The sequence below is a fragment of the Triturus cristatus genome, chromosome 3_1, assembly GCF_964204655.1.
Source record: "Triturus cristatus chromosome 3_1, aTriCri1.1, whole genome shotgun sequence".
NCBI lineage: Eukaryota > Metazoa > Chordata > Amphibia > Caudata > Salamandridae > Triturus > Triturus cristatus.
In genome coordinates this window covers 778698467-778716719 of record NC_140583.1, presented here as the reverse complement: position 1 = coordinate 778716719, position 18253 = coordinate 778698467, and the positions used below count along the sequence as shown (strand labels likewise).

General features: G+C 44.4%; 1 protein-coding gene across 4 annotated transcripts in view; it reads left to right on the top strand.

The window, feature by feature from the left end:
• The window catches only part of INCENP (inner centromere protein), a 175679-nt gene that overhangs the window by 1039 nt on the left and 156387 nt on the right, over positions 1–18253 (top strand). For all 4 annotated transcript variants that reach the window (XM_085644974.1, XM_085644973.1, XM_085644972.1 and 1 more), the window contains exons 2-3: positions 16833–16977; positions 17192–17299. In XM_085644974.1, the coding sequence (XP_085501100.1) occupies positions 16841–16977; positions 17192–17299 (245 nt within the window). In that variant the 5' untranslated portion in view covers positions 16833–16840. The remainder of the gene's footprint in view (positions 1–16832; positions 16978–17191; positions 17300–18253) is intronic.

Sequence of the window (18253 nt, the reverse complement as noted above, 5' to 3'; positions counted from 1 at the left end):
CTGTCATGAAAATGCTGAAGCCTAGTGCGTTCAATTAAGCCTTTAACTTCTTTGTGTTACACATTTATTAAGCTCATATGTATTCTCGCCTAAAAAGGAATTCGTCAGTGCCTGTTATCTTTCAGTGTTATATTTCCATATTTAAAAAAAATCTACAATGATAAATCTAAATTTCAATTGTTCTTCTTATTGACAGTTTGCTGCATGCGCTCAGAAGACTGACCTATGTTTATATCGTTTCCGTAACTGACCCTCTCCCTCCCAAACGTATTCCTCTATACGGAAAGAGTTAAACTTACACCCACAGACCTCCAAACAGTTTACTGATACTAACGTTATCTTATTTGTAGTATATCTCGCGCTTAGGTTTATTTTTGCAGATGTACTGTAGATTGTTGCCATCATGCCGTGGCAGCTGCTAGGCACAGGATGTTGTGGTATACCTCAACTAGTCCTATGTGCTGGGCGTTTTCTGTTGACTGAAGCTTCCATGGGTGCTACAATGCTGTAGCTGTCTGCGTTTATAAAAGCTGGAGACGCATTTGTCTACAAAAGCCAGACTATTGCCTTTGAGAATCCCTGTGTTTTGGTATAGTGGTGCTTTGTAACCAGTTTCGGAAAATTGTTTCACTTGGATTAAATGAGTTGCAGCTAATGCGGGAAGTTTTTGCATAGGCAAAGGAGCGTTTAACTTTACCTGGACTGAGATGTCAATCCGCTATAAGGAGGCCATCGTGACTTTATTTTTGCAGATTGTTGTGCTTCTATCTTAGAACGGTTTCTGTTGCATTGCTGAAGAAAAGATAAATCACCTGTTCTAGTCGTCGCCTTAGTTTTAGGCTTGGGCAGAATTGACCACTCCATGGAGGCATGGCTGATGCACTGGTAAAGGATCACTTTCTATGTAACATAACCCCATTTTAAAAATCTATTTTTAGGAAACAAAAGTGAGCAACTGTAAATGGCATAGTTAACTAAGCAGATTTCCTCGAGTGAATGCCTTGTGATCTTTCCTGTTATTCATTGGGTCTGAGTAGCAAATCCTTTTAACAACACGGACTATCAAGCCAAAAAGCATCTTACACAAACAACCTCACTGAGCTTCATTATGTGCAACATGTCTAGTAGCACTGTGCCATAACTTAGAAAACAGGGATTACTATTTTCCTGAAAACTACAAACCAGAGCCCGCAAACCAAAAACATTTACACTACAACTTTAAACATCCTGCCTGTGTCAAAACATGTTATCATATTTGGTAGATGCATGTGTTATCAACAATGAAATGGGTGAACATTTTCCACTGAGACAACAATGGCCTACCGGCAGGGTTGACTTCAGCACTGCTGGAATGTTGCAGCACTGTATGCCACTTCCCCTCTATACCTTTCTACTCTGCACCGTTCTAATTTGTCAGTGCACTCTACCCTGCTCCACTATGCACCACTGCACTCTAGACTACTACTACTCTATGCCGCTGTACTCTACGCTACTACTCCACTCTATGCCTCTTCACTCTGAAACAATCTACTGTACGCTATGCCAACTACTCTGAATTGTTCGAGGCCAGAGTATAGTGGTGCAGTCTCCCACTTGCCAAGGCAAGTCAGATTTTATCAGGTAGAGCCATTTTTTAGCACTGGTCTGTTCTGGCGAGTGAACATCATCTGGAAAGGGACCGGTGTTCTTTTCATTCAGAAAGTGACTGAGCAATAAAGATGCCTTTAAATCCTTGTTTTTATCTTGACACATTTGCTATATGTTCAAGGAAAGAGGTTAAATGTCAGTTTCTTTTACTAATTGCTGCTTGGAAATGGGGTTTATTTTACATTCTTACTACAATTAGAGGTTTTAGTCAAATATGCTGTCTGACAATCCCTGTGAAACAAAAGGCTGTAAAATGAGTTTTTTCAAAATCGGCATTTAAATAGCTTGCAAAGGAATAGTACAAATATTTCAAAAGATTGTATCACGCATGCGTTTAGCATTCGTGCCTTTTTAATGCCAGCATTAGAACAAACTTGTTACGAGTCTTTCCTTTTGTGCGCAAGTCGTTACGACTTGTTTTAGGGGGGTGCTGGACTTTGGATTAGTGTCATTTACTAAGCCAACTCCAGTCTGAACAACAGTAGGGAATGTGTTGGACTTTAAATCCAACACCATATGACCAGCTGTGTCCCCATCTCCCCCCTGGCCCTGCATGTTTTGTTAAGACTTGCGTACTAAACAAATGCGTGCTAATGACACGTTTGTTCTATTGCTGGCACTGTAAAGGCACAGCATGTTTATGATTCCTGCGTTGTGCTAAAGGATGTTTCCCATTCCAAACTATATTCGGAATTACGAAAGCAATTTTTTTTTTTTTTAGTTTACAATTGTGATTCAAACAAAGATTTAAATATGAGCAAAACGAATCGGAGCACTTTACTTTGTGGTGTTCAAATGACAATGTATAGAGAACATTGTACACTATATAGCTTTATCAGTAAAACCGCATGTCTGTGGGAAATTTTGTAGCCATTTCAATGTAAAATCTGATTGCAAATTGAGTGTGCTACTACTTCACACGGTAGTTGTGTATTTATTGAAAGTGATGGGTCTTCAATATGATTTGAGAAACATGCCTGCCCCGCCTTGATGACCATGCTGTCTATCATGTATGTGGATAGATTTGTATTATATGGAGCAGATTTTTGTCTATTATATCAAACTATTTTTTTTTTTTTTTTTTTTTGTACAGCAGCCATGATGAGCTATCATAAGTGAAGATGGCTCCATGAACTTGTCCAGGATCACATTAAGGCCTCAAACAATTTACTACCCCACTCGCAATTGCGAGTAAAATATGATCAGTTTGAGCTATTTTTTAGCACCTACTAGTCCCATCTGGGAGTAAACTAAGGCTGGAAAGTAACAGGTGTTCTGTTAATTCAGAAAGTGAATGAGCAATTATTTTGACCACAATCGCATAATTTGAAACCAGTTTATGGGTCAAGAGCATTACGTAAAGGAAGAGTAGATTATTTAAGGCCCTAGACCTGCAGGTCTAGAAACATTTTTATGATTTTTCACAGTCTAATACTTTTAAAACCTGCTATGCCACTCTATTCTTCTCTGTACTCCTCCTGTCACTGCACTCTGCGCCACTCTACTTTGCGAAATTCACTCTACTCTACACAGTTCTACTGCACTTTATGCAAGTACACTCTGAATCACACTACGCCACCCTACTGTCAATGCAGTCTACATCACTGCACTGTTACCAATCTGCTTTAAGCCACTGCAGTCTGATGCTCTTGTCCACTTAACGCCCTACTCCTCTCTGCCACACTACTGCTTTTCTATGCCACACTACTACTTTTCTGTGCCACTCTGCCACACTACTACTTTTCTGTGCCACACTGCCCCCTTTATGACGTTCTACACCACTTCCTGCCACTTCACTCTCCTACACGGCTCTGTGCCGCTCTACTCTACAACGCTCTGTTCCTCTCCTACACGGCTCTATGCCACCTACATACCAGTGCCTTTACCTCACTAACTTGTAGCCCTGCTGAACAGCAGCCACGCTGGTGTGCAACATGGCTAAAACACATTGGCAAAGCCAATAGTTCTTGGAATGGTGAGACCTGTTGGCTTTGTCAGTGCTCGTTTTACTTTGAAAATTGTTGACCTAATTGTTCACTGTTTCATGTCTTAAAGGCAATTAGTATACAAATAATTGTGTTTTCTTACTTAGTTGGATCATTCATGGGGTCTTTGAATGCCAATTTGGGCTTGGGTGAAATGGATTATGGGGGAGTAGTAAAATCTGTGGGCATCAACTGCACAAGCTCTCAGATTGTGACCATTTTAATCCTAGCGAAGACAACTACTACCTGCTGGATGAGTGGAACAATACTCTTGGTTCAGTTACCGATGTACTATGAAAAGACATTTGCTTGACAAAGTTTGGATGTTGAGTTGTATCAAAACATTGACAGAAAAACTAGCGCTATTAATCTGTGATCGTGATCTGATTTTTAACGCTTTTTTTTAAATTACAATTTTAAAAAGGAAGTTGCATAAGTAAAACTTGTTTGCTGATTATCATAAAGTTGCGAATCCCTCGTCTGTTTCAGATGTAGCACAAAGTTATGATAATTAAAGAATGTCCAGATATTTAGCAGAGCCTTTAGTCCTACCTGGAACCAGGATATGTTTTTTCAGGTTTTCTGTAGGAAGTTGACTCTATGAAATATTAAAAAGATATGTATCATGTGAAGAGTCCAGGGGTTCTTATGAGTGGACGGGTACTTGCTATGGCAATCCCAAGGTGCTCTGCTAAGGGACTAGTGTGGTCGAGCAGCCTTAAACTTATCACAGAGGAGTGCAAGACATCCAAAAATGCACATAATAGTCGATAAGTGAGACACTCTACTTAAGGAGATCCACACCAATTTATAAAAATAACCTGTATCTTTATATATTCGTTGGTACCAGAAACAATTTGTTCAGTACGGGTAGAGTTAAAAAAGTTAACAGTGCATTTTCTGTAGGCCTCAATGTTATACTATGGAAGGAAGTCAATTCAGCATTTAAGTATATAGTGACTTGCGGGACCCTTCTCCAGCAGTTAAGGTGAGTGGTGGGCAAGGTTCAAGGCAGCTTTGTTCATGGGTGCAAAACAGCATCTGGTGCCCAATGTTATCCTATGGAGAACGGTAGCTGGGGAAAAAAGGCTGTGGGCTTCAACTGGGGGACTAGTCTGGCTGAACCAACGGCGGATTCAGGTCTTTGATGCTCTAGGCATAGGAACACAGTTAGTCCTCTTCTCCATGGCCCAGGTGCGATAGGTGCAGAGTTTCTGGTTTTTCTTACCGGGAGCAATCTCGGTAGAGGGGGTTTGAATGAAGAGACTGCAGGCGATGTCTGAGAGTCCACAAGTGTTGGGCTCAGTCTCTGGAGGTCTGGGGGACCATGCTGATACAGGCCACTTCAACTCTGGCTTGGAGTGATGGGTGCAGTGGTGTCCTCAGGCGTCTGGTTTCTGTGGTCAGAGTCCTTACAGGTGTCTTTGGATCCCTGCAGGGAAGTAGGTCGGCTGCTTCTCGGGAGGTCTTGGTTACTGGGTGAAGTGCTGGCAGGTCTCTTGGGCTTTGGTGACTCAGCAGCTGCAGGACAGTCTACTTTTAGTGCAATTGGTGAAGTCAGCAGGCAGTCCGGCATGGTTGGCGCAAAATCAGTTGCTTGATCTTCTTTTCTTGCAGGATACAACTCTTCACTTCTTAACCTTTCAGGTCGACAGGATCTAATTTCCTGCCAGGGGCTCCCCTAAATACTGAAGTTGGGGGAGTGTAGGGTAGGAGCAGATCTACTACTTACCCTTGGGGTCACTATAGGCCCCCTCATGACCTCTTCCTTTGGAAAGTGGACATAACCTTATCCCAGAGTTCCGAAGTGTGCAAACCCAAAGATGGCTACTTCTAAAGTTGTACCCAAATCAGGCTAGGCCACCTTAGGGGTGGTACTAGCCTGGGGGTGGCCACGCCTAACTCGACTAGCTAACTTCCTGTCTGTCCCGGTGCCAAAGGACTCTGGGAGGAAAAAAGGGTCCGGCCTCCTCTCCTGTTGGGGTAGCCAGATTTTTCATTTCAAAGGCGGGAGTTTCTTTGAAGGTTGCTGGCCTAGGAGTGCTAATCAGTAGATCCTCCTGAGGGGGACGGAACGTTAACACCCGCGTCATGTGAAGGCTTTGTTTCTGACCTCCTGAATGCAAAGGCAGTCACCCTGGGTGGTCAAATTGATCGGGTGGCAGGCTGGCAGAGACCAGTCAGCCAACACTAAAGACTTGTAGGTTTTCAAGGGTGGTCTCTAAGGTGCCCAATGGGTGCATGTATTCACACATCCACCACTGGAATCGGTGTGGGTTTGTGAATACGAGACGTTTGATACCAAACGTCCCTATTTTCAGCAAAGCCATCATGTAGTTTGGGTATATGCAAAAAAACAAGGGCACCCAAAGATATTGGTCAGGGACTTTGGGAACTTGTATGTTACAGGAAACGGTGGTCCCTGAAAGCAAAAAGGATAATAGTACAATGAATATAGCCTCAATCAGTACTATATTTAAGCCAGTGTCCAGCCGGACAGAGGCACTTTTAATATACAATATTTTAGAACAGTGGTACAGAAAATGTAAGTTAAGTCTCAGTGGGATACAAGCCTGTATCCTAAAACTTACATATCGCATAGAGAACAAAGTACGAAAAAGGCTCCGGCAATTTCATGGATGTTTCTGTCAGATACTTTAGGTGGTGAAACATCAAAGATACAAAGGGTCACCTTCACAGTACTTTACAATAAATAGAATGTGTAAGGCTGACAACTATGTCGACGGCGTTTCAAGGAACGTTCCGTGGCCGAATACGAACTGAGCCTTGCGGTAGGGGTGAATTAAAATGACTACATTCAGTGTTTGGGGGCTGGGGCATGGCACACATAAATGTGTCGGGTCGTGTTTTTTTTACTTTTGTCTGCACCAAAACACGCAGCATGTAATGGCAGGACTTCATGTGTTTGAGGGGTCCCTTAGGGTGGCACAACTCGTGCTGCAGCCCTTGGGGGGTCCCTCTGTAGTATCCCCGGGTCTAGGTACCAGGGGGCGCTAAAGGTATTACCAATTGGGTGAACAATTGTACAGTTTTGGGGAAGAACACTGGTATTGGGGACCTGGTTAGTAGTAATCCAGTACACTTCAAAGTTGTGTAAGATGCCAGGCAAAAAGGGGTAGGGGCAGTGCAATTACATTGTTTACATTTCATTTGAAACCAATTAAAATTGCGCTCTCCATGCCCCCTTGGATAAGTAGGAATGGATATACAATGACGGTGAACCTGGTAAAACAAGTTATGGAGCTTTGTTAAGGATTCTCATAGCAAATGCTGGTGACAGTTTAATTTTCTGTACAGGAGAACCAAGCGTTCTGTCTATGTTAAGTATATTTCTGTTTTGTACTGCAGTATTTGGTTGTGTTTATCAGAAAAATCTCTTGTGCACAATATAAACAAGCATTGAAAATGCAATCGGTCTCGCGTTTGAGTTTGAGTCATTGGCATTGTAGCTGGCAATGTAGTATGGAGTGTATGCATGTGGTGAGTTGAATTATGTGAATTGTATTGTTTAATTGTGGGGAGTGGATTTGTGATGTGGAACTGTGGGTAGCAATTATGTGATTAAATTGGCTGTAATTATGTGGTGTGATTGTTTATGGAGTGTAATTCTATGGAATACTATTTTGTGTTGTAGAGTGGTGAATAGTGGAGTTGGTGTGCGGTTGAATTTTGTGGCACCGTGTGGAATTGTGTGGTGTGGATTGGATGTATGAGGTGTGGTTTTTAATTGAGTTGTATTGTGGTTTGGTGTTTAATTATGTGGTGTGGATTGGAAATATGTGGAGTTAAATTGTGTGGCATGTAATTGAGTGGCTAGCTTTTAACTTTTTGATGGAAAAAAACAAAAGGTACGTGCTAAGTTCCAGATCTGTGTGATAGTGTTGAAAAAAAAAAGTTAGAGCTATTGGCGTCGTAAATATATCTTACTATGTTATGGAGTGGATGTATGTGGTGTGCAGTGGAATTATGTGGGTTGTAATTGTTAGGTGTGGCATTGTCTGGCGTGTAAGTGTGTGGAGTGGGTTTGTATCGTGGAATTATGTGGCATGGTGTGTAGGTGTATTATGTGGATAGTACTTATGTGGTTTAGAGTGGTCTGGAATTATGTGGAGTGTGAAGGAGTGTAACTGTTATATTTTGTGAAGTGGTATGTAGTGGCGTTTGTCGTGCTGTTGAATTTTACAGTATAACGTTGAATTGTAAATTGGGTATGTGGTGTGTAGTGGAATGATGTGAAGTGCAATGTGGCTTGGTGTTGAATTTCTGTGTTGTGGAATTGATTTGTGTGGAGTTGAATAGTGTGGCATGAAATAGTGTGGTGAGTGGAATTATGTGGCATGGTATGGAGTGTTTATTTTCAATGTTATGTGGTATAATCTGGGGTGTATTCATGTGGTATCGAATAGTGTAAGTGGCGGTGAATTATGTGATGAGTGGCATTATTTGGATTGTAATGTTGCATGGATTGCAGTTGCATGGTTGTCACCAGAAGTAGCTTGTTGCACTTCTGTCTGCCTCCATCCAGGTCTATTGCGATGCCCAAAGAACACTGCACAGTTGACTCTCAATCAGGAGTGGCAGGAAGTTGTGTAGAACGTCATGTTAATTAGGTATAGAACACCTCTCAGTGGAGTGGGTGGGATTAGAACGCATAAGTAGTGTATCTGAGAGCGGGTCAGGGTTGATGCTGAGGTGTACAGGTATGCATATTGGGTAAGAGGAGGAGATAGGTCGAAATACTCTAAACAAGCATTGGCATAGCCATTAGGTCTCGCCTTTGGGACCTTATAAGTATTTAATTATGCAGCACAATATCCTTGGTGCAACATCAACTGTTGCATAGCTAAACACTTATAAGGTCCCAAAGGCGAGACCTATTGGCTATGCCACTGTTTGTTCTGATCTGTGGTGAATGTGTAATCTTGCACGCCTGGCATTTGAATATAGTTTAACTTGATCACCTGGGAGGAGCTCAACTGTGGCGCTCGCGTATGGTAACATTTAAAAATATAGTTTTTTTAATTAAGAAAAACCAGAATATGGGTGGACACTGCTGACACTGGGGCATCGGAGGCACTGCCTCAGCAGAAGTCCACTAGCCAGAGTTAGTTTGCCTCAAGTGCGGCAGAGATTTTTCACTGAAACTGCTCTGCTGCAATGACGGTGGCAGATTTATAGAAAATGAACGTTTTGGGCAGCCGCCATGGCATGGCTGATCCATCCAAAGTAGGGATGTGTTTTTTTTAATTAGTACACTAAGGCCCCTGAAATGATAGTTTTCTCCCAGCACATATGGTTCGTTTTCTCCTCCTAAGGCCTGGCATGTCATGCGTGAGGGGGAGGAGCTAGAGTGGAGTGCAATCATGGTGTCGTATATATTTTACGTTCAGCAAACTGTGCTATTAATGTCTGGCATTTCCAACCAGTTGCGTTTAAAAAAAAAAAACACAAAAAAAACATTTAACATGTTGCCACCCAGAAGCATGTCTTTCAAAACCATGACCTGTTTTTTTTATTTATTTATTATTTTTTTTTTTTTTCTTCTAAACTTGTCTTGTGGGCCTGAAAGCAGACGTGAAACAGACATCAATACTTACACGTTCGGCCTCCTCCTGGTTCCCATCGCACCAGCGCTGGCAGGGAGTCCATAAATATTTGCACATGGAGTTACACTCTGAGCCCTGTTCCGCGAGCCCATAAATTCACATGTGCGTGGAAGGGGTCAACCTGGAATTCTAGCGCAGTCTTTGGAAGCCAGGCCCAGCAGCTTAACACCCACTCCCAAAATGTCTGCAGGGCCCAGCCGCCAAATGTGCTGACGTATTTCTTCTTTAAAAATACTTGGACGAGTGCTACGGAATAAAGACACATGAAATTAATTGTATTTTTTCAGATTTTCTCTCAAATTCGAACCAGGGAGGGTGTGCTGGCAAAGGCGTGCATTACCCGCTTTGAAGTTTTCTACCATCTGTCTCTGAGCTCTCTTGTTTCCATAAAGCGAGTTCAGCTCTTGGTTCAACTGGAATGCAGCTGCAGCGTCCCGCGATTGGTGCACACGCTCGTGTGAAATCTGACACAACAGATGGCACACTGCGCGCCGCTGCTCATCACCGCAAGCCGTGGGCGGATACATTCCCTGGCAAAGGTGGGACATGCACCCGCCTTTGCCCAATTGCGTGCTGTCTTTCCTGTCTATTTGGAAAGACTCACGCAAAGCCCAATAGAAATAAAGCCTGGGAAAAAAACACGCACAAGCGTGTTAAAAGTCCAGAGTGATTCCAAGAGGTCGTTTTCCTAGAGCAACACATGCGTGCTGCGCTAGGCTCGACCTAAAAAGCCTGGAAGCTAGTCTGGCGCATTAGTGAAACAATTGCCTTGAAAGGTAATATCAGATTCTGAATTACTTTAAAGAATTGTACTTCAACTGCAGAAGGAGAAATACCAGAACTGTGAAAATGTGTTCAAACCGTATTAGCAGTAATAAAGCAGTGTAATTGGTTCACAGAAACGGAGCAATGGAGTGTTCAGATGTGAGGGCCATAGGGCTGGATTGGGATGGGGGGGGGGGAAGGAGGCTACAGGAGACGGAGCGAGTGAACAGCTGTATTATAAACACCGGACACGCATGCACCTAGACTTCAGACAAATCTGTTTGTGAAACTCATTAATATGAATGGGGCGTTTTTTGCTCTGCATACCAAACGTAGCTGCTAGATAACAGAATACAACGCAAAACCGGCGTAGTTCAGTAATGTTTACAGCTCACTTGTGCTTCAAAGGAGTGGAGGTTATTGGAACAGACGAGTCAGTACTGCTTCCTGTGAGATCACAGCGGGCATCTAACCAGGCTCCCATGTACTTACCAGCCTGCCTCTTGTATGAGGTACAGCTGAGCATTTAATTTGTCCACTGTAGTGTCAGTCGATGGGCACCTGCACCCCTTTGCTACATGCTAACGTGCTGCAGTGTTCATCCAAGTAAAGCAACTTTGAATAACTTAGGCGCCCTCTGAAAAAGGCTGATTTCTAAGAACATGCCTTATAGGACCATTTACTGAAAATGTGCTCGGTGCCTAGGACCCAGTGAGAACACAAGTGCTTATGAGGACTGCTATTACCGACTGAACAAAGCAAACTCAAAGTTTGAAAATGCAAATGTCGTGAACTGTGCTGACACACGAGCTGAGGCAAACAAAAACAAATGTGCATAAAGGAACCTAAATGCGGGCAAAAAAGACAAGTAAGGCCACATGTAACTGGGACAGTCTTCTGGGAGGGTCCGAAACACCAAAAGGAGAGAATAATTATGCCTACTTGCCAAACAAAAGCAGACATTTGTGAAAGACGCACACAGGCAAGAATGGCAGGCCCTTCAAGCCCACAGTCTACTCTAGATCAGTGGTCTTCAAACTTTTTAATCCCCCCCCCCCCCCCCCCCCCATATCTGCATGAACAGATATGCCCCTATAATATTGGCATCAATTCCTTAATATTGTAAGTGCCAGTAAAGCCATAGAGTATATATGGGCTGGAAACTCGACAACTCAATTTCCACAGCATCATGATGGCTTTACTGAACACAGTAGCGTTTGTTACCAAACTACTCCTCAATAAATCCACACGGATGCCAGTGTGTGACTCATTGTACACAGAGGACACTTCCGAGGTGCCTTCCTAAAAACCTAACAACCCTGGTGTGGTCTTTGACCAACTGTAGGCAGCCAGGCATGTTTTTGGACCCTGGGTAGAGAGCCCCAGCTTTCTAGGACCAGAAACAATGCGCATCCTGGGCATAGGTGTCTCACCAACCTCTCCCGCATGTGCCAGTGCTCGAAGCTTCAAAGGCCTGCTGCCTTTGTAATGCACCCCCTGACCTCTGCTGTCAGTAGCAGATGGCTGCCCACGGTTTACACCCTCATTTTGGGCAATAAAACCAGCGGGAAAACTTAAAATAGGTGCCCACCTCTGCCAACTCCACCCCTAAGGTGGGAAAGGCGGGGCACATCTTTCAGTCCCTGCAGTCTTGAAAATGGGGTGACCCCTCCAATCCGGGCTAGGTCTAGCCCTCCTTCCACTGCAGGGTGACCTAATAGATGGTGTAGTCACTCCAGGTATGGTGCCCTTTGGCCCTACCTGCTACACTCCTAAAATGCCCCTAAATCTGGTATTTAGGTGGCTCTTCGAGGCCTAGAAACTAGAGCTGTGGTGACCTAAGAAGAAATCCCTGCAGAGAAGACTGAAGAACCAGTACCATGGAATTGTGTGCTAATGAATGTCAGATCGCTGGTGAAGCATAGCCTGGAATGCTGTTTTTTCATGGAACAGCATCAGATTAAAATGGCTTTTATTACAGAAGCATGGACTAATAGTGCATCAGGCCCTGACATTGTGAAGGCCCTCCCTGCTAACTTTGTTTGTTTTACGCTGGACCGTCCGTCAGGAAGGGGGGGTGGGCTTGCTGTGATTTATCACAATAGTCTGGAGCCTTTATTCTCTACAGCGTCCAACCAAGCATGTGAGGTTCTTTCTATCACTACCCGCCTTTCCCCCCAATAACACGTTCAAAGCACTTTTGATCTACCGTCCCCCTGGGCCTAGAGGTACATTCTTGGAGTCACTCAGCATCTTGGTAGAGGATGGTTTCTGCGCCCACTTGTTCACCGTTCTGGGTGACTTCAACTTTTACCTGGATGACAAATTAGATCCAGATAGTAAGCAATTGCTGGACTTTATGGATCGGGAGGGCTGGAACAAAGGGTGGTGGGACCCTCGCACATTGCCGGGCATACTCTTGATGGCATATTTACAAACAGGCCGGATCTTGATATGGTGGAAGTCTTGCCACTCCCTTGGTCCGATCATGCCGCAATAATTTTCACACTTTCAACAGGGACCCAGACGCAACTGAAGACCAAGCCTAGGGAGAAGATTGTGACCCGAGCTTGGAAAAAGATAGATGGGGCAATTATGGGTAACTACCTAAAGGCCAATGCCCCTGGTACCCCACTGGATGTAAATAAAGCTGCAGACTTGTATTCCAAATGGATCGAGAGGGCCTGCGATAAATTTGCCCCTGGTAAATCTGTTTCGCCCAGAAGGGCCTCGCCCTCGGCCCCGTGGTTCTCAGATTCTCTACAGACCATGAAATCGGACTGTAAGAAACTGGAGAGAATATGGCGGAATGGCTATTGTCCAACTAACAAACAAAGATATAAAAATAGCCTCTCTATTTATAAAAACCGAATACAGGAGGCAAAAAAAATATATTTTACGGAGCAAATAGAGAGGCGAGCTCATCCTCCAGAGAACTGTTCAAAACTATAACTAAGCTCACGATCCCAGTTGAACCAATTTCATCGACTAGCTCTGTTCTTTGTGAGACTTTGGCCACTTTTTTTCAGAATAAAGTGGCGGGAATTTTCTCCTCCTTTTCCGAAGTCTACAATGATGCCGGAGAGGCTGTTCAGAGTACGATGGTCGGGTCAGCTGAGACGCAGGATAGATTAAGGGGCTTTAGCCCGATACAATCGGAGGAGGTCAAGGATCTCTTGGTGGCGGCTCGCTCAGGAGCCCCCAGTGACCCATATCCGGTGGCGGTTCTTCAAAGCTGTCCAGAAGTTATTGCCGTCACGCTTACCCCACTGTTCAACTCTATTATAGAGTCCGGTATCTATCCTATAAGGTGGAAGGTTGCTTCCATCTTACTTTAATAAAAAAATTCTCTCTGGAAAAGAGGGACCCTAATAGTTATAGACCTATCTCGCGGCTCCCACTGCCAGCAAAACTATTAGAGAAGGCCATAAACAGGCAACTTACCTCTTTCTTGGAGAGATCTAAGGCCCTTGATCCCACACAGTTTGGGTTTCGTGCTGGGCACAGCACGGAACTGGCCCTGATTAAGGCGATGGAGGAGATCAGAGCGGCGGTGGATCAGGGGGGTGAGGCGGTCCTGATCCTGTTAGATCTGTTGGCGGCCTTTGACACGGTCCATCATGGAGTTATGATGGACCGATTGGCTTTGGCTGGGGTGGAAGGCACCGCCTGGAACCTCCTTGAAGTCTTTTCTGGCCGACAGAACCCAGACAGTGGAATTGGGAGCAGAGGGATCTAAACCTTTTGCCCTCCCCTGTGGGGTTCCGCAAGGGTCATCCCTGAGCCCCACTCTTTTTAACATTTATGTGAGCCCTCTGGGAGCCTTGATTAGATCGTATGGCCTCAACTCACCTTGTACGCAGATGACACGCAGATCATGTTATCAGTACAAAGAGGGTCCCAGGTGGATTTGTCAGCAAGGTGTCACGATTGTCTTAAAGGCATCGCAAGTTGGATGGCCGCTAATTGCCTGAAACTAAATGCTGGAAAGACCGAGGTGATGATATTCAGAAATAATCCTAATATCTGGACTCCAGCTATGTGGCCTGACGCTTTGGGGAAGCCTCCAGTGCCCACACCCAAAGCTAAGAATCTGGGTGTGATTATGGACCAGAATCTGGACTTTGGAGGACAGGTCAGTGGAGTGGTTTCGTCCTGCTTTCATATCCTCAGGATACTGAGGAAAGTAAAGGCATTGCTTCCCACGGATGGCTTCCGGCTAGCAGTTTCAGCTCTCATCCTGTCACGTCTTTACTACTGCAATAGTTTGTACCTTAATTTGAAAAAGAAACACCTGTACAGACTGCAGATGGTGCAAAACGCGGCAGCGAGACTGTTAGGCATGCCTCAGTCCGTGAAGGAATGAGGAAACTTCATTGGCTCCCGATTCACAGACGCTCTCAATTTAAGGCCTTGTGTACGGTTTTCAGGGCACTGAAAGGCACTGGCCCAGAGTTTTTGAGGGATTGTTTCAAGCGGTATGTGCCGGGGAAGGCATTGCGCTCCATGGAGGGCAATCTAGTGGTGGTGCCCAGGATTAAAAAGGCCAGCTGGGGAGGAAAGCTGTTCTCCTTCGGTGCAGCCACCGCATGGAACTGTCTGCCAGCACACATTAGGAAAACTGAGGAACTTCTCTCTTTTAGGAGGGGATTGAAGACCTGGCTGTTTAGGGATTAGACACTCGCTCTCCAGGGATGCTCAGTTTGTCAGCGCCAGGACACCCTCGGGTATAAATGCGCTTTATAAGCTCCTAATAATAATAATAAAGAAGAGTACTCCCTTGGCCCCAGCCCTACCAGCCTGTCGCCAGCTTCTACGAACTTGCGACCTGTCTTGCAGCCAGTAACCTCTGAAACCCCTGGGAGGACTGATGCCTTTGGGAAAGACTCCAATCTCCCATGGATAGCAAACATTTGCAGAAGAAACTGACACCAAGGGCTCCGGATCCAGCTGGAATCGCGATGCCTGCCCACTCTGCACCAGACTCCCACGGCCTGTGTCTAAACGGCTTAAATGTGCAGGGAAGTCTCTCCTGCGATCCAGACCTTGTGTCCAGCGTTGATTGGCCTTGCCTGATCTCCACAGCGGCGCCTACAGTGGAATCAAGAGGCTCGCCACGACCGGCTTCAGTAGGAAGACTGTCAAGGCACCCCTGCACCCAAAGGCCCAGGGCCTTGGTGAGCTGAACCAATGGTACCCCTATGGCACATTGCACCTCTACTTACCTCAGCGGTCATTGGTCTCCCTCCTGCAACCTCCGGTGCAACGCCTGTAGCCTGTTTTCCAAAAGAAGAATATCCATAGAAAAGCATTGAACCCCCCCGCCATTCTGGTGCTAACCCCAAAAGTTTGGGCCCCCTGCAACCGATTTACCTCCCTGCAAGAAATGTGTCTTTAGGCACCCACAGCCTCGAATGAAAAGCATTGATCACTGCACCCAGCTGCCCCTCTGCTGCTGGTGGTGCAGTTTTGGTGAACACCTGACTCTTGCCCCGTGCTGACTTGGATCTGAAGACTGGGATCGGAAGTGCATTACTTACCTGTTTAACCACAATATTGTTTTCCCTGTAAGATAATATTAACTGTGCTGAAAAGTTTATACGTGTGGATTTTTCAAAGTAAAAAGTGTGTGTGGTTTTTTTTTTTTTGACAACGTAACTTATTACAAAGATCTTGGTCTTAAAATACAAACCAGGCTTATTTTTTAAAAATTGGTCTAGATCACCATGTGTTGTGTGTCCATTATTGATCAGTGTTGTGCAATAAATGCCTTGCACTACTCCTGTGTTGAGCCTAACAATACCACTAATAGAGCACTTTGGGTTTTACACCGAGCCCTATACACTTTTGGGGAACCCCTGGTCTCTGTGCACTGTATAACCACCTAGTGGGAGAGAATGTTTTTTATTTTTGCTTTGTTGAATGCATACTGTTCTTTTACAGTTGTATTTACGTTTTGTTTTGTCCTTCAGAAAAGAAATCTGATCCTTCTCTTCCACACGCCCTTTACTCTAAACGATTGTCACATAAATCTCTTTAAAAATTACTCTAACTTTGCAGTCAGAGATGAAAGTAAACCCCAAATCCATGTTAAAGTTATTTGTCAGAAGACCGATCCTGACATTTGACTTCAGTAGTTTAATGTGATGAGATAAACGCACAATTTAAAGGCATCTTTATTTATTCCTCAGACTTTTCCCCAACCCACCAGCAATCCGCTTGTCGCCCTCAGTGGACTGACAACTGAGTTTCAAAGAATAGAAGCTGAGGCACTGGCAAAAACTAAGTGGACCAAAAATCTATTATTTAAAAAAAAAATTAAGAGTACTCCAAGCATTTCTAGCTAGGAGGCAAAAGGGTACTGCTATCCCACCATTTCCTTAAAATATTAAGCTGTAGTGGCCCTTGGTCCCAACAGCTGTAGTGGTCCCAAGGGCCACTACAGCTTAATATTTTAAGGAAATGGTGGGATAGCAGTACCCTTTTGCCTCCTAGCTAGAAATGCTTGGAGTACTCTTAATTTTTTTTTTAAATAGATTTTTGGTCCACTTAGTTTTTGCCAGTGCCTCAGCTTCTATTCTTTGAAACTCAGTTGTCAGTCCACTTTTCCCGTTTCACCTTCCCATCTTATCTTCTTGCTTCACTTCCAACCAGCAGTATGGTGCGCTCATTCTGGTGCTTTCGATGCCCTACCTAAAAGTGGTGAACAATGAATGCTGCAGTGTTGTATATGGCAGAGTGCTACCAGGTGTACTGACTGTATGTTTGCTGGATGCCCACACTAATGCCTCTGCTTTATTGGTTCCAGGTTGAATCATGGCTGACATGATGGGTGCTGCCCAAATGCTAGAAGTTTTTGAACGCAAATACGAAGAGTTCTCTCTGAATATAGAAAACAAGCATATGGTATGGCTGAGAGAGATAGAGGAAGAAGCTCGTCGAATGTTCAGCAGGTGAGTCCCTCACATTTTCCTCTCTTTAGCTCTCTATATTCTGATATACCTATATAGTGTATTGTTTTTGGGTGGGTGACAATCCCCCTTACCCTAGTTGATGGATCTTCCTCAACCTTAAATTGTTGAAGTGAACTGTTGCTGCCATATTCTTTCACTGGCCTCACTTTTGAGATGACAGAAAAACAAACTGCTTTTTTTTCTCTCTACACAGTGACTTCAATGCCGAACCAGAGCTGATGCCAAAAACCCCTTCTCAGAAGAGAAGACGGAAGAAAGCAAGGCCGTCCGGGGTTCCAGAAGAGGACTCAACTAGGCGGAGGTTGGATGAGTTTTTCTCTATCTTGCTGGGACTGAGTGGTGGGGAATGGTGTTGGCCTTCAGTTTGAAATGAGTAGCTGATCCTTCCTCCAGTAAGCTACCAGCAATGCACCATGTATCTCTACCCTACAGTGGATTTGCCCTTTCCTGCACGTTGCCTGCACCATGGCCACCTGAAAAATAGGCATGGTTGTTGAGTTAATAAGTGTCATTGAGAGTTCTTGTTCCTCATTTGCAGATTTCTTTGAATGATGAGGGGGGTGGTGAGGTAGCAGGTCTGTGGCTTCCCTGAAGTGCTGGACCACGTTTTGTTCTCACCTCAAAGAGCTTTGCTGCACAAAGACCACCACCTGTCTTTCAAGCTCCAGTCCAAAACTATATTAAAGGGGTGTGAAGGGAAAATTGGCCTGTCCAACACTTAACTGATACTCATTCAAAAGATCAGACGCAAGGTTTATCCCTTGTAGGATGCACAAGCCCCCACCTACCGAAGTGGCATGCTTCATTATGGGCCATGCTCCTCTACGGGCGGGGTGCTGCAATGCCCAGTGGGCCTCTCTAATGAAAAACATTAGCTCTTTAGCCATCTTGTTGGCTTTAAAGAACAGCGATCACCATTGAAACTCAGCCCACCCGTTTTTATTCTTCATACTTAAAAATCAGTAGATATGACTAATGTTCTGTGTTTAATTTAAAAATCAACAAAAGCTGAAAAGCAAGCCTACATAGTTGCAACAGGAAAGCTCGTGCAACAGGTGACTGAAAGCTTAATTGAGTCCTCAGAGGGATTTGAACCGAAGTGTCTTTGAGGGAAAGCTGGTGTTGAATCCTCAGTTACAAATAACGTGGTTGGATATACAAAGAGGAGAATGTGGAAATTGTTAGTCTGGCCATGGAAACAAGGAAAAGAGGACCACCTTGACCAATCAAAATATTATTCTACATACAAAAGAAT